The 15,220-nt window shown below is 44.7% G+C and overlaps 1 protein-coding gene across 3 annotated transcripts in view; it reads left to right on the forward strand.

The window, feature by feature from the left end:
• The first annotated feature begins 12,184 nt into the window (after positions 1-12,184).
• Positions 12,185-15,220, forward strand: part of SS18 (SS18 subunit of BAF chromatin remodeling complex) — a 44,065-nt gene continuing 41,029 nt past the window's right edge. For all 3 annotated transcript variants that reach the window (XM_084260066.1, XM_084260067.1, XM_084260068.1), the window contains exon 1: positions 12,185-12,297. In XM_084260066.1, coding sequence (XP_084116192.1) covers positions 12,229-12,297 — 69 coding nt within the window. In that variant the 5' untranslated portion in view covers positions 12,185-12,228. The remainder of the gene's footprint in view (positions 12,298-15,220) is intronic.

Here is a 15,220-nt window from a genome sequence, read left to right on the forward strand (position 1 = left end):
CATGTCAAGAATGCAGAGGGGAAGGACAGCAGCACAGATTCAAGCTCAAAGTTGTCTTTCAACTCTCCAGGAATATTTCCAATATCATCCTTATTAGTTTTGCTGAATTTGATCTCTAGGTTTGCCTTTCTCCTCCCTTTCAGTCTGCTTATTGCTGTGGCAGCCGGTACTGAGCATCCAAGGGGGCTTGTCCCTGCTGATGAGATACAGACCCATTTAAGATGTTGTTTGTTTTAAAAGGAGAGATCGGTAAGTTTGGGGTTTTTTAAAAAAAAGTCTAAATCACTCCCACTGGTCATATAAGAATCCTTCAGCTATATTCAAATCAGTTATGTCAGAACTCAAGCCTTCATATCCTAGTATCAATCTCCCAAACCACTGTGCCCATCTTCATAACGTCTTTCATAAATGAAGTCTTTAAAGGCCTTTTACAAATCCAATACCTGCAACAGAATGTATTGTGGAGCAGTAACACTAGAAACAATATCCATAAAAGCCAAAGAGGCGTGATCACCAAGTGTAAACATACACCTTACAGTTCTTCCCTCTTGAAGCTTAGTGGCAGATTTTTTTTGTGTAACCAAGAGAGCTGTAGCCAGCCCTTAAATTCCAGCCTGCTAGATGGGAATAAAGAAATTTTTATAGCAAATATTAACTTTATGTTATGCAGAGGAGATGTTATAATACTAAGTTATTTTACAAGGAGATAGAGTTATGTGGAGGCTGTGTCATTCTCTGCAAACAAATAATAATAGTGTCTGACATCTGTTAGGAAGGAGAAATGATAAGGTGTGGTAAAGATCACAGCAAAAAGTTTCAAAGCTGCAAAAGTTGTGGTTTACAAATACAGCACAGAGAGGCAACCTGCATAAAAGCCTTACAACCAAAGTAGAAAACAAAGGAAACAAGGTGGTTACAGGCACAAGAACCCAGGGAGATAGCAAGACAACACAGATCAATGTGATAAGCAGAATTCTTAGTATGCTCGCTGCTTATAGGTGCAATCATGGCTAAGCTAACTGCTGACAGAGAAGGGCAATTCTGCTCCACTATTCTGTCCCAGGAATCGTCTTCCCTTGCTTTGACATTGAAACTCATCTGCTCCTGGTCTGTGAAATTCAACAGGCAGAAAACTGCTTTTAGAGAAAAGAAACTGTTTTTTCCCTGCTAATTTAGCTTCCTTAAACACCTCACTACAAGATCAGATAAGTGAAAGTGATGGCACAGGACACGGTGGGAACACGTGGCCATAATCAAGTGTGAAGGGGGCTGAAGGAAAAACAGCTAGCTGCAAGGTTTACTTAGCTACAGGATGGTGCCAGACTGCAACTTAAATGCTGTCACTGGCTTTTTTCCCCTTTCCCAGTTGGTTTGAAACTTGGCATTGCCACCCAGAAAATCTTTTTCTGAGAAGATGCAGATCAAAAGGAGATAAAAACTGACCAGTGCAACACGATCAATAATAAATAGGATTTGGAGCGGGAAGTCTCAAACACCACAAAAATGGCATGCAAGTGTCCCCTCCTTTGCTTTCTCAGTCTTCCTAAGAAATGCTCTCCTACCAGCAGTAAGGAATTGATGCAGAAGAGGGCTTACAGGAAGATGAATAGCCCTTTCATTGCAGAAATTGATCATCTTCTCCAGCTCTCAAGAAAAAAAGCTCTTCGAGTTGATGACATACAAAACTCATCCCTTTTTGACATGACTTCCCTGTGAGAAATATTCTCCTTATCACTTACCTAAGACTAAAAGATTTGCTACATCGCAAACAATGTCAAACTTCTCAGTTTCTGTGACTTTTATATAAATTATACAGAAGGTAAAATATTACCTAAATGAATGCAGAAAGCTCCACGTTATTTTAAAAAACATAAGCTGGTATCTTTGGGCCTTTATGAAGAATAACAGTCTATGGCTTCATACATCTACTATAAAATCTTTGCTTTTTTAAAAAATCCAAACCAATCTACTTTCTTTAGAGCACATAAAAGTCCTGTTTTGAATAGGCCAGCAAAAGTTTTCATCTGCAATTTCTTGTTTCATTTTCAATTCATTACAAGTTTTGTTCTCTGTTCTAGCCATGACATTACTTTGCTTTAAAAAACCCTAGATCCATACTAATAAATATTAGTAAACACAGGAGGTTTTATCTACTGCTCTTCACCAGATTTGACCACTGTCACTTTCCTCCAGGTCATCTTTTCTGATGAATTTCAGGCTTTTGCTTCCTATCCCCAGAAAGCAAAATTACCTTTACTCTTGATAATGTCTCTTCCAGGCCTGTATCAAATAAACTTTTCAAGTTGATGATGACCAAATGGTATAAGTCTGAGAAAGACAAAGACCAGTGAAAAAATAAAATCTTGACTTAATATTGTTAATACATAAACCCCGAATCCTACAAACCAGAATTCTTCCAAACTGAATTATTCCTCAATAGCTACATCATAGAATCACAGAATGGCATGGGTTGGAAGGGATCATAGAGCTCCAACACCCCTGCCACAGGCAGGGCCACCAACCTCCAGGCCTGGATCTACACAGGAAGATCCAGGATGTACACAGGAAATCAGGAAGGTCAAATGGTGCATCACGTATGGCAGAATCAAAGTCACGCTTGGAATGAGTAAGAAAAAATGCAGCAACAGTATCTTATTCCTGCAAAATATATCCACACTAATACCTAAATTGTGAATGTATTTTATGCAAATTCCCATTTTAATCCTTATCCAGACCTAGTACTATTTAATGCTAATGCGTAGATTATGTCATTGAGCAAAAGACTCCTCTTTTTATTCCTACAGAATCAACACAAGAGAGGCACAGGTATTGTTATGACCCCCATTCCCACCAGGAAGGCTTCTAATTAGTCTTTTTAAATTAGAAATTTTCTCACTGATATCCAGAGTAAACTTAACTTGATTTTCAGACTGATAAATTGCCATTTCATTTGCAAAAGAATATATAGCAATTATGCAATAACACTAGCATACTTTTCTAGAGTATCTTTTTAGTCTGGAGCCATACTTTAAAACTTCATACTGAATAAAAGGAAAAGATGGGGAACAGTAAAGAGCATCACTGTGTCTTTAACAAAATAAACACCAGAAATCAACATAGTTACTATTTTTTTTCTGGTTTCGTATGTTTCTTAGAGAAAATTTCTCTTTGCACATAGTTCAAAGGCAATTTACCTATTTCAGGTACACATCCTTTGTTGCCCCCATCCTAAACCAAAGGAAGACCAAGGCCTATAGTTCCTACCCTGCAAACACCAACTACAGGCATTGTAATTACAGTGTATGCGTGCGTGCTCCTTGCTTCTCCTGGAGCTCAACCTTCCCATCACCTTTTGGTGTGCCTACTCCTGTGAGCATTCAGGGAGGTCCTCCCAGGCAGGCAGGAGGACACCTCATATGACAAGGGAATATCCAAATGTTTTGCCATCATTACAGATGCCCAGATTGGTTAGGCACCTGTTTTCCTCAGTGGTGCAACAGGGAAAGAGCAATGCCCCAGCAGCCACCATCCCCACAGGACAGGCTTCTCCTCAAGGATGCAATCTCCTCTTTTGTACAGCAGATCTCCTGCACCCCATACTAGTTCTCACAGATGCCACTCACATGAAGCATCTTCCTTCTGCACCTGCTTGAAAAGCAGCACATGTGCAGATACTTATTATACATGAACATAAGTATTTTTATATGTGTTTACAGTATTACAAGTTAGAGACACTACCATTCCAAGCAAGTGGTCACTGTGCCTGCACAACCTATGTTTAAAAATTTGGACTAGATAGAAAAATAATTTCTGAATATCATAGTTATCTTTCCTAGTCTTGGGTCTTGAGAATATCTATGTACTCAGTTGCTGTATTTCCACTGACAATGGGACTACTCGGGACAGAAAGGTATAGCTTAATAAACTTTCACAGGAAAGGAAGAGTTTTGTCCTTCAGTGAATCACGTGCCTCTAAGCAGTCTATATCACTGCACACGTAACTAATACAGAAATGGGGACAAATAAAACCAGGACCGTTTCTGGAAGGGTGAACTCTATGGTATATGTATGCCTTCAATATAACTTTATTTTTGTTTCTTTTTAAACATGAGGAAATATAAATATGCTGTGTCTGTCATTCCATGCTAATAGCAGGACGCATGCATTGCCTGGAGATGGGTGGCCCTGCCTCTGGCAGGGGATTGGAACTCTCTTGATCCTTGGGGTCTCTTCCAACCCAGACCATCCTGTGTGTAATAGCAACGTTGGAGGGTCTCACTCTACAGCCAGATCTCCAATCATCATTTTACTCTTGAAAATACTTGAAATGTAGAAAGAAGCAAGCAAGAATCCCACAGACATTAACTGTTGCAGAATGGCTTGAGAAGCAAGGCCATGAGCCTATGGAGCAGTTGTCCAAGCAGTCGCCTGTGTAGCTCAGTGAGACCAGGCCCCACGCCGCCTCGGTGAGAACAGAAGGGTCAATAATCGGTCAGCGTATTCTTGTGTATCATACAGCATGGTCACAAGATGTGGGAGCAGGAGGTGTGATAAGGATTCAGTGCTCCTGGGACTGAGAAAGAGACATGATTCCCAGGCTACAAGATGGGTGGAGTATTGTAAATGTAACTTTTAGTTAAGAGCCAATTAGAATACAAGTATAACCCGTGGTAGGAATAGTATGAAAGGGAGTGTGTGCTTGCAATAAGGTTGAAGCTTGCTTTATCAGCCTTATTGGCTGGCTGCATCCTTCCCTCTCGTCGTGACAATTAACAGCACAGAACAATAAATGTACATTCAACACAAGAAGATTTTAGTTAGAGCACATTTTCCCAGACTGGTTTCAAGCACAGTAATATTCTCAAAGCATATTTACAGAAATGTGAGTATATTGGGTCTTTTTTTGCTGTTCTTTCTTGCCACTGAGGTGCTGATTAAGAGAAATGGCACCACTGGTTACGAATGGTGACAAGACTAGCTCTGTAATCTATTTTTGGTCAAACATAACTATACTCCCTGCTTTGTATATCATTGTATAAGTTATTACTTTCTAGTTATCAAAACAATCTTGAATATCTTCTGATGTTATATGCAGCAGCTTTGAGAAACACTTGTATAGAAAGTTAAAGAACATAGTGTTAAATGGCTGTTATTGTTGTTCTGTCATTTAAAAAGCAATTATAGAGTGTACCAACAAAGAAAGCAGGCAGAAGACAACAAAAGCAAGTGCTGTTTATGTGAGACACATGCATCAGTGGAGCATGGAGCTCTGCCTTGGGATGGAGGAATCACCTAGAAGCTGGTGGGGCAGAACAACACAGGCAAAGTTGTTCTGGGTGTCTGCTGCAGACACCCTGATCAGGAAGAAGAGGCCTTCTTGGAAGCAACTTCATTTTCATGGGCCCTGATCCTCATGGGGGACTTTTAACCAACCTGGTGTCTGCTGTTGGGCCAGGGCATGAGTAACGCACAAGGTTTGAGGAGTGCACTGATGACAAATCCCTAACAAGGAGAAGAGCTCTACTGGACCTCACTCTTACAAACAAAGAAGGACTGGATGGACATGTGAAGAGCTGAGACCAGTGACCATGAGAAAACGGAGTTCAGGATCCTGAGGGGATCACAAAGCAGGATCACAGCCCTCAATTTCAGGAGGCCAGAATTTGGCTCAGCCGGGAACCCACCTGAAAGAGTCCAATGGAGTGCAGCCCTGCAGGGTAGCAAGATCCAAGACAGATGATCAATTTTCAAAAATCATCTCCTTCAAACTCAACAATGGTCCACCCCAACTGGCAAGAAACTGAGCAAGGAGGCCTGCAGGGGTTAACAAGGAGCTCCTGACAGGACCCAAACATAAAAAGGAAGCCTACCAAGAGGCAGAATCAGGGACAGGTGACCTGGAGCAAGAGACACTGAGCATGCAGGGAGGGGAGAGCAGTGGGTTTTACTTTAATCTCACCCCTAGTAAAACTGTAGACTGTTATATCCCATACCATTCTCACAGGCAAACTGATGAAGTGCAGATTAAATGTGTACAGTGAGGTGTACCAAAAAATAGCTGAACTGCTAGGCTCATAGGATTATGGTCAGTGGCATGGAGTCCAGCTGGCAGTCAGGCAGTAGTGAAGTATTTCATGGGGCAATATTGGGCCCAATAGTGTTTAACTTCTTCATCAATGGTCTGGTTGACAGGAGACAGTACACCCACAGCAAACCTGCAGATGTTACAAGACTGGGAGGAGTGGTTGATGCACCAGATAGTTGTACTGCCATTCAAAGTAACCACAACAAGTTGAAGAAAGGGGCAGACATGGATTTCCACGGAGTTCAACACGGGGAAATGGAAAGTCCTGCACCTGGGGAAGAACAACCCTAGGCACCAGTACCTGCTGGACACCAACTGGCTAGAAAGCAGCTTTGCAGGAAAGGCCTTCAGGGTCCTACTGGACAAGATAAACGTGAGCCAGCAACATATCCTCGCAGCAGAGGCCAACAGTGCCCGGGGTAGTGCTGGGAGCAGCACTGCTAGCAGAACGAGGGAGGTCGTCTTCAGGTCATGGGATCAGGCTTGCTGAAAGAAAACTGCACTTGATACAACTATCCCTCTATACTTCCCCAGCAAGTTACTGTTTAGGACTGTGACAATAAGGTAGAAGTACTGTCCTGTAGCTGTTCAGTCAGCTCTGTCCTTCATAGTCCTGAGTCAAGCAGAAGCTGAAGGTAATGACTGTCCCCAGAAGAATCTCTAGAATAGTATAGCTCTCAGTTGCCAATACGTTGCCTTTAACAGGCATGAATATTCAGATTGCCAAGATCATTGCTACCTTTTCTTCAGCACTGCTGAGCAGTTCCTCCTCAAGTTTATCTTTCCTGCTTTGCTCTTGACATCCAAAAATTTAGGAAGTTAGTGAACTACAGTACTTTGCTTCTATGTCCTAAAATATTAGCCTTTAAGAATTCAACAATTTTCAGCTCTAAGGAGCCTTTGATTAGATGTTTTGCTATTCTTTATTTATAGCATACGATCCTAGTAGCTGGAGATTCCCTTCTGAAGAATAAAACCAAGACACAGAAAGATTTTCTCACTGCAGCTGCTGCACTTACTCCCATTAGTGCAAACTACTGAACACGCTGTGAGTTTCTTTATTCTAAATATTTACATTCACTGACTAAAATGACAGATACCAGAATAAAAATTTTGCATCCCAGTGATTTTTTTTTTTCCCTGACTTTGTTATTGTCCCTCTGGAACACGGCAGAGCCACCAATATCCTTGTAGTGTGCAGTGTTGTTTGGGCACTTCAGTGTATAACAGAACATACAGGCTTGCACTTCAGGTGCTACTTCTTATTAATATTCCTTACAATAGCCAGTGAAGAATATAAATGAGAAAATTGGAAAAAATAAACCCACCAAACAACCAGACAGGAAGCTGACAGAATAAATTCAAAACAAATTTATCCTGTTAGTGCAATCTCTTATAGGAATGAAAAGTCACCATTTACCCTACCAGCAGTCTCATATTGTTGTGTGTTTTGACAACAAATTGCTGTTTATTAAATAAGCAGAACTGGAACAGTTTTCAAGACTCAACCATTTACACAGACAGGCCTTCAGGTGCAAGCACCATTTTGCAACAACATGGATTAACACAAAGACTGCACTTGTAAGAAACCCCTAAGTTAGGAAATAACACCAAATTAAACCCAAAAATACTCTTTCTTCCTTTTGCCATCTTCTTTTTGCATGCACTGAAAGACATTCCCTCCTTGGGATCCGGTCCATTACCCAATTGTATTGCTGTTGGTACAAAGCACATACATAAACACCTTTCCTTTTTTTTTAATTGCTAAATTAAATTAAAATTTTTAATTGCTAAATTAAATTAAAATGCTATCCTGAAGAAGGGGCTCAAATTCACCATCATCCAACTAGCAGCAGACACTGAACTATCATCCTGACTGTGATAAAGAAAATGTTTTCTTTTTTGTGGTGAATATACAAAATGAGATGCTGTCACCAATGTGTTTAAGGCTTTGTCTGAGAAACACATAGTTCTCAGGAATCATTCTCAACCTTCAGACACCTTTAGCCAAACAAGTTCAAGCAGGTGGTGCTACCGTAAAATTCTTTGCTCTCCTCTTTCCTGTACACATGGTTTTCTAAATGTCAAGTTTGAAATCTTAATTTTAAATGAGAATTTGAAAATTATGATGAACCAGCATTCGGTCTTTTCTAGCTTGTCTGCTGGTTCCTACTCTTGCCCACCTATTCCAGAGAATTTATGGGAAGTCAAATAATAAAAATGGCAGAAAACACAGATAGAACCTGAAGATTGCTTACCCGTTTGTCTCAGAACTGTTGGAAGACTGGATCACTTCAAACATTACAGGTTTCTCCAAAATTAAGTTAGTTCCTCTGCAATGAGGAATTCTGACACAACCCTGAGGAGGCCAAAATCATCCTACTGTTAGCACTTCATTTCAAAACATAGCTTTCTCTAGGAGCTAAATCTTAATGCTTTCCCAACCTGAGTCTTAGGAACCCTACCTTTTTACTTGCTATTTGTTAGTGAGAAACAGGAGTTGGAAACACAAGGAAAAAAATACTTCAGAAAAGGACCCATCCTCCTCTCTCTGCTTTCTTTTATCTCAAAAAAAAATTGACATACTCAAATTCACATCAACAAAAAAGACACTTCACTGACAAAAATTGTAACAGAGGTGGAAGAAGATCTAATTTAAACATACTTGCATTTGAAACTCTTGATGATGGTCTAGATTTATGCATCTAAATTACAATTAAATAATGTTAAGGTTGCGAGCAACTCACAGGAGCAAAGAAATGTGCAGTTAAAGAGAAAATATACCATATGTCCTTTGATATCTAGGCATATTGCAGTGCATTAAGAAAGTCATAAAAGAGACACCCTGTTGTGGTTATGTGTTCTGAGACATGTGGCACATTTCCATTGTAGCTATCTATTTCCCTGCTTATATGCATCTGTGCCATTATTTAAATGTTGATTTTGAGTGTGAACTTCCCTTTGCACTGCAACAAAAAGTGGAGCTGCAGACACTTTTTTCAATGCTTCTTTAGATTTGTTGTTGTTTATGAATGTGGAATTTCAAAATGTTAAACACGTGAATGAAAAATCATCACAAAGGAGAGTAACTTGATTCGATTTATTCATCAGACAAAATTAGGCAAAGGTGATGCTTTTAGTTACTATGAATGAATGACCTTACTTTCTCTTCTAAAATTCCAAACACTGTTCTCACATATTTTGCATGGAAATGTACTAAAAAATTCCACCTATTTAGACCACTTTGGGAAATACAAAGGGAAATTGCTGCTGAGATTTTAGTGTTCCTCACCTGTAGCATCCCACAAGCCTATTTTTTTTTCTATTGAGTTGTTACTCAAAACCAATTTGAAAACATGTGAGAAGGTGATGGAGCATTCAGTCCTTGAAAGCAGCATTTGTGTGCCTGACATCTAACCCGCGTTGCCTCACACGCAGGGATCACCAAGACACCCTGATCCAAAGTATTTTCTAAACAGTGGTTAGGTAACCAGAGGATGAGAGCAAAGCAAGTTATACTTGTGTGGAGTGGCTCAGCAGCAGCTGAGCACCACACGCTGCTCTGAGAGAAGCAGACAGAGCCTCAATGGGTTGGGATAAGGGCAGTTTACTGACAAAATCACTATGAAAGGGGAACAGTAACAGCCAATTACACTCACACGATGTGATAACAGTTACCTTACCGTCCTGACACTTACAGAGCACTGCACAATGCCAGGACCAATCCAACACCACAGCAGCCCCATAACTGCCCTGGAGCCAGCCCCTTTTATGAGGGAGTGATGTCAGGTGGTGTGGAAACAGCTCAGGCTAACTCAGCTCACCTGGGCTGGCTGCCTGGGGAGGCTGACTCTGAACAGAACCAGAACATCGTGGGAAACACATTTTGTGGAATTCCCAGTGTTCAGAGTATTCAAGGAGAATGTGTTTGCCCTCCAGTTGCTGAAGATGCCTGCAGCCTGGGGATGCTTTCAGGTACCTCACTGGTTCTCCAGAGCCAAGCATATACTTCTACTAAAGATCTAAGTCCTTGCAATTCTATTTGCAACTAGCTAGGAGATGGTACCTTCTGATTACGTGCTGATTTGGCCAAGGCTGTCTTGTCTTGCATTCTTAATTCCTTGGATTCTGTTGTTGTTTGTAATAACTAGAAATAGTATCAATGTGAGCACGGAGCTATTATGACAGTTGACTCCAAAATCATAAAATAACAGCCATGAATCACCATGAAACACATGAACTTTAGAAAAAACAGGTTTATTCATCCCTTTCTTTTGGTTGCCTACAAGTATTGTTGTGATGGTGATGAAGTGTGTGGGAGCCAGAAAAAAAACACCCTACTAGTATAAAAAAATGGACCCAGATACCATGGTGAAAAGTTAAATAGTTAGAAACACAGCCTAATGGGTATGCTGGTGTCACTTCTCCTCCTTAGCATGACACACAGTCCAAGGACTGGGCCAGAGACATGTTCTGGAGAGAAGAGCAAGTTAGATTAGCATCACATCAACTCAAGGTCCTGTATAATCTGAAGAGACAGGGCAGAAGCAATGCCATTCTGGAAGCAGAGAGCATCAGGCCCAGGTGGTGGGCGCCTGGAAAGGGGGATGCTGTAGGAACACAAGAACAGCTTGGAGCCAGCAGCCTGGGAAATGGTTGTCAAGGGAAAAAAGGCAGGGGGTGATGGGCAGTCACAGTCGATGCTAGGACAGCAAAGCCAGGAAGGGTAATCTCCATGGGGCTGGGGAAAGGAGCCAGCCTAGAAACAGTCTGAGGAGAGAGCGTGCCAGTTGGGAAGCAGCTGTACAGCCACGGGGTGCCCATGGATGCCACTGACAAATGTGTGCTGTAGCCAGAAGGGCTAGGGCTTGCGGGAAGAGCCAGGGACTTCAGCCAGTAACAGCTGAGAAACAGCAAGCAACGCACCGAGGAAGGAGCAAGATTCGGGTTTCGTGTTGTGGTGCCCTGTCACCGAGTGCTGCCCCATCACCCACAGCACCACGAGCTTCTGTCAACAGCACACAAGAAGCCAGTTTAAAGCAGGCTGAGCTTGGGAAGATGACGCTCACAGCCTATGTGAGCATGTGGCACTGCAAAGCACGTAGGCCGAGCAGGGGATGCGCCCGGCAGCACAAGCAGATTTAACACGGTGACGGGTCTCAGCTCCCCTGTGCCATTACCCTTTGGAACTCCCATCCTGGGAAAGGGCGGTCTGAGCACCCGGCGAACTTGCGTATGAAGGAGGCTCCGCGGTGAAACGGGGATCCCCTCCGACAGCCCTGCCGAAAGGAAAGACCAAGGCTGCCTTTAGCCCTGTTTCACAGCGCCCGTAACCGCCGCTCCCCTGCCCGCTTCCTTCTCAGCCCGTGGAAGCTGCGGCCGCCGAGGCGGGTTAAGGAAAAGCCGCCCCCCCCCCTCCAACTTTTTCTTCACAGTTTGTTCCTCCGCCCCCAGCGCGGCAGCACAGGCACCGCAAACGCTAAAAGCACCGTGTCCGCGCCCGCCAGGCCTCCTCGCTGAAACGCCGCCGCGACCTCTGCGGGAGAAGGGGACCGGCCGCCACCGCCTTAAATCGCTCCCCTGCGGTGGCGGCCCTCACGCCGCTTCGCCCCGCCCGGCGAAGCCGCCACAGCGGGCTGCCCGGGTGCAACCAACTGTCGCGGCGGGTAGAGGGGGGAGGAGAGTGCGCCGCTCGGCACAGCCGGAGCGCGTCCGCTGTAACGTGCGCACCACAGGGCTCCCATCCCCCAACCGCCGGCCGTACCACTTCGCTGCCTGTCCGGCGCTGAGGCGCGTCGGGCCGGAACGTACCAACGCCGGGGAGGGAAAGGGGTAGCTAAGAACATGGCGTGACAAGGATAGGTCATGTTCAAGCTCCTTAGAGCCGGATCCCGGTTTTGTTGCTTTGGTCAGGCATTGCGGGACGGCCACGGCCTTATGGCGGCTACCCCTCGCAGCGGGAAAGGGGAGGAGAAACCGGTCCTTCTTACCCCTTCCCCGGCGGGACGGGGATGGGCCGTCCCCCTGGGCAGCCGCCCCGCCCCCACGTTCTTCCCGGATCCTGCCGCCTCCCGCCGCTGCTGGGTCCGCGGGGCGCGTGAGCGGGCGGGCAGCGGGGCGGACCCTCCTGGTAGCGGCCCGACATGTCGGTGGCGTTCGCGGCCCCGAGGCAGCGGGGGAAGGGCGAGATCACGCCGGCCGCCATCCAGAAGGTGAGGGCGAGAGGAGGGGCCGGGGCCGGCCCTGGCTCTGGGGGCTGCAGCTGCTTCCTGCCGCCGGCCCGCGAGGGGAATGGGGTGGCGGCGGCGCCCCGGAGAGTCAAGGCCCCGGCGGGGGCGGAGAGCGCGGCCGGGCCGCGCTTGCTGCGCTCGGGGTACGGCCCAGCGGGGGCGGCCCTGGCGGGGACGGTGGCAAGGAGCGGCCTCTCTGCACTTCGGCACTTGCTCGAGCGTCCCGGGGCTCAGCGCCGGGCTGCGGCGGGGCGGGTGCGGGGGTGGCCGATGGCCTTGAAGGCCCCCCGACTGCCCCGAGCGCTCCTGAGGCTCCCCCAGGGCCGTGGGCGTGAGCTAATCCCTAAGGACTCGGCCTGACGCGGTGGGGGAGCGGCGGAGCGGAGTAACTCCTTCCTGTGCAGGGTGCCTGTAAGGCGGGCTGCGGCCGGGTGGCTACTGAAGCCCGGAGAACTTTAAGCTCCGCTCCGCGTTGGGGAAGCGGCGCCTGCAGCGCCCAAACTTGGTCCCCGCCTAGTTGTAAGGCTCCCCCTCACCCCTTAAAGTTTGCCTGGTACTAGAGGAGAAGGTTATGGTCGGAGCCAATGACAGCGACTCCTGACGACTCCATTTACACTTTCGTGGGAGGGAGCAAGCTAACTCGCTAAAGCAGTCAGGAGAGCGTACGTAGGATTTGTAACAGCCAGCGATGTTCTGCGTTGGCAGGAGCAAAGGAGTGTGTTTGAGTGGTAACTTGGTGGTATTTAGAAACTTAACTGCTGTTACCAGAGTGAATATCAATGAACAGAACGGATCTCAGAGTACTGCAGGCTCCTCGAGTAGGAAGGAGCCTTTCGGGTAGGTACAGATACCCTGTGATTTAGTGAAGTGTCAACAAGGTAGGTGTTGCAGGGATTGGGACCCCAGAGCTATAATGGAGACCTCCAAGGTAGTGTCGCAGAAGTCAGTGCTTCAGAAGTGGGGGTGAAGAATACCTATCTACTGTGTGGAAGGCTGCCTGAAGGTAATGACTTAAGGTTGCTGGGGTGCATGTGGAGAATGCAGGCAATTAACCTTTTCTTGTGCTGTAATCAGACCGTTAATTTGATGGTGGTGTGCTGGCAAAACCGTAGTTTAGTTGAAGATGAAGAATCTTTGTAATGTACATTGGTTGTCAGAAGCCTTGGAGGTGTCTTCATCCAGCTGGAAACTAAAGTATCTTTTGATGGTAGATGTTTATAGCTCTTATGAAGGAGTATTTCAATTTGGTATCAGCAGCTGCTCAAACTTATGTAAAATAGTGCTTCCAGTCTAGTCTAGGATACAGTTGTGTTCCTTCTGTTAACTTTCTTCTTGACCCTAGCATTCCCAAAGAGGTCCAGCTTATGTGGTGACAGTGAAAAATGCAGCCGTCTGACTGGGAGTCTGAAGGCCTACCTGTCTGCTAAACTTTTACTATCTACTGCCTTCCTCTGGAAGGTGGGAGACATCCTGAGCACAGCCTTCATTCAAAGTTTCCTCAGCAAGTGCTCTATTAGACTTCGGTATCAAAGTTTTGAGCTCCTTTTTATTTTTTTTATTTTTTTTTCAAGTGAAAATGGACACTATTTCTTCCAAAACTTGATGTTGGTACATGTGAAATGTGTCTGTGTAGCAGTGTCTGTGTGATTGTTTTCAGTGTGTAACTAAAGTTCTGTTCAGTTTCTGAGCCTCAGGCAGTAACTCAAAATACTGCAGCTCTTTTTAGTACCAAATGACAGTGTTTCCAGGTCCAACAGGTTCACTAGAATAATTGTTCAGGGATTGTTTTAGTCAGTTCTGGTGAATTTTTGGTTTGACTTTAAGAGGACTTGGCTGGTTGGCTTATTCTTAGGTGGATAGAAGTCCTGAGTGGACTGCATGAGGCTTCTGACTACATACCCTTTTCATAGTAGAGACAGGTTACTCAGATGGGGGGAAAGCATCAATACTTTTTTTTTTCTTCTCCCCTGGCTCTAGAATTTATTTAGGTTGGATTCCTAGGGAAGTAAAAGTGATTTAATTATGTTTGTGCTTTCCTTGTAGAAGCATGGTTAGTCTCAACCATGTTTGGAAGAAGGAAAGAGTCGTGGAGAGGGTTAAGGTCCTGCTGGTTTTGTGAAACTCAGCAGCTGGGTACAGGAGAGGCATCTCAACTAACTTTCCACTGAGAGGAAGCAAAGGGTTAATCGATATAAAATTTTACCTTTACTTAATTTGACGTGGGTAACTTGGCTGGTAGCTCAGATTTGCCACAGTTCTACTGACTCTTGTCTGATTAGCGTGCAGGAGAGTGGTTGAAGACATGAGAGTGGTGATGTGCAGCTCAAGGAAAGCAGGCTTTGTTTGCTTCCTGTGTATGGAGCTTGGAACACCTTGAATTTGTGAGCGTTTCGTAAAAAGCCAGAAGCCACCAGATCTGTGATTTCAGATGATTTTAGGACCTTCTCTGCTCCCCTCAAAAAATAACGGACGTACGTTCGTGTTGTGGGACATTTCTGAAGTATAATAGATACAGAATATTTACGAAGTGCAGTTTAATTAGAGATCTTTAATGTAAATATGGCATAACTTTCCAATACATTTCCTTCAAACAAACCTGTCTGGTACACTCAGTTTCTATCAGCAACAATTTTAATGCCTTTTATTATTAAATTTTCAAAACATTGCGGGCTTCAGAAGGAGAAAGGAATTTTGAAGCATAATTTTTTTTCAGTGGATCACTTTGTAGAGATCACAACTGAGAAATGCAAAACTTGAAAATCTTCCCAAGAACTTTGTATACAACAGGCACGGGTGTTTGAATGGGAAGCCTCACAAGCATAGTACGACTCCTGTAAGAGTGTCTTGAAACCCTTAAACTGAAAGCTGTAGAGCTGTTGTGGGAATGGGGTAGATAGAAGCAAAA

This window comes from Gallinula chloropus (genome assembly GCF_964237585.1).
Source record: "Gallinula chloropus genome assembly, chromosome: 2".
NCBI lineage: Eukaryota > Metazoa > Chordata > Aves > Gruiformes > Rallidae > Gallinula > Gallinula chloropus.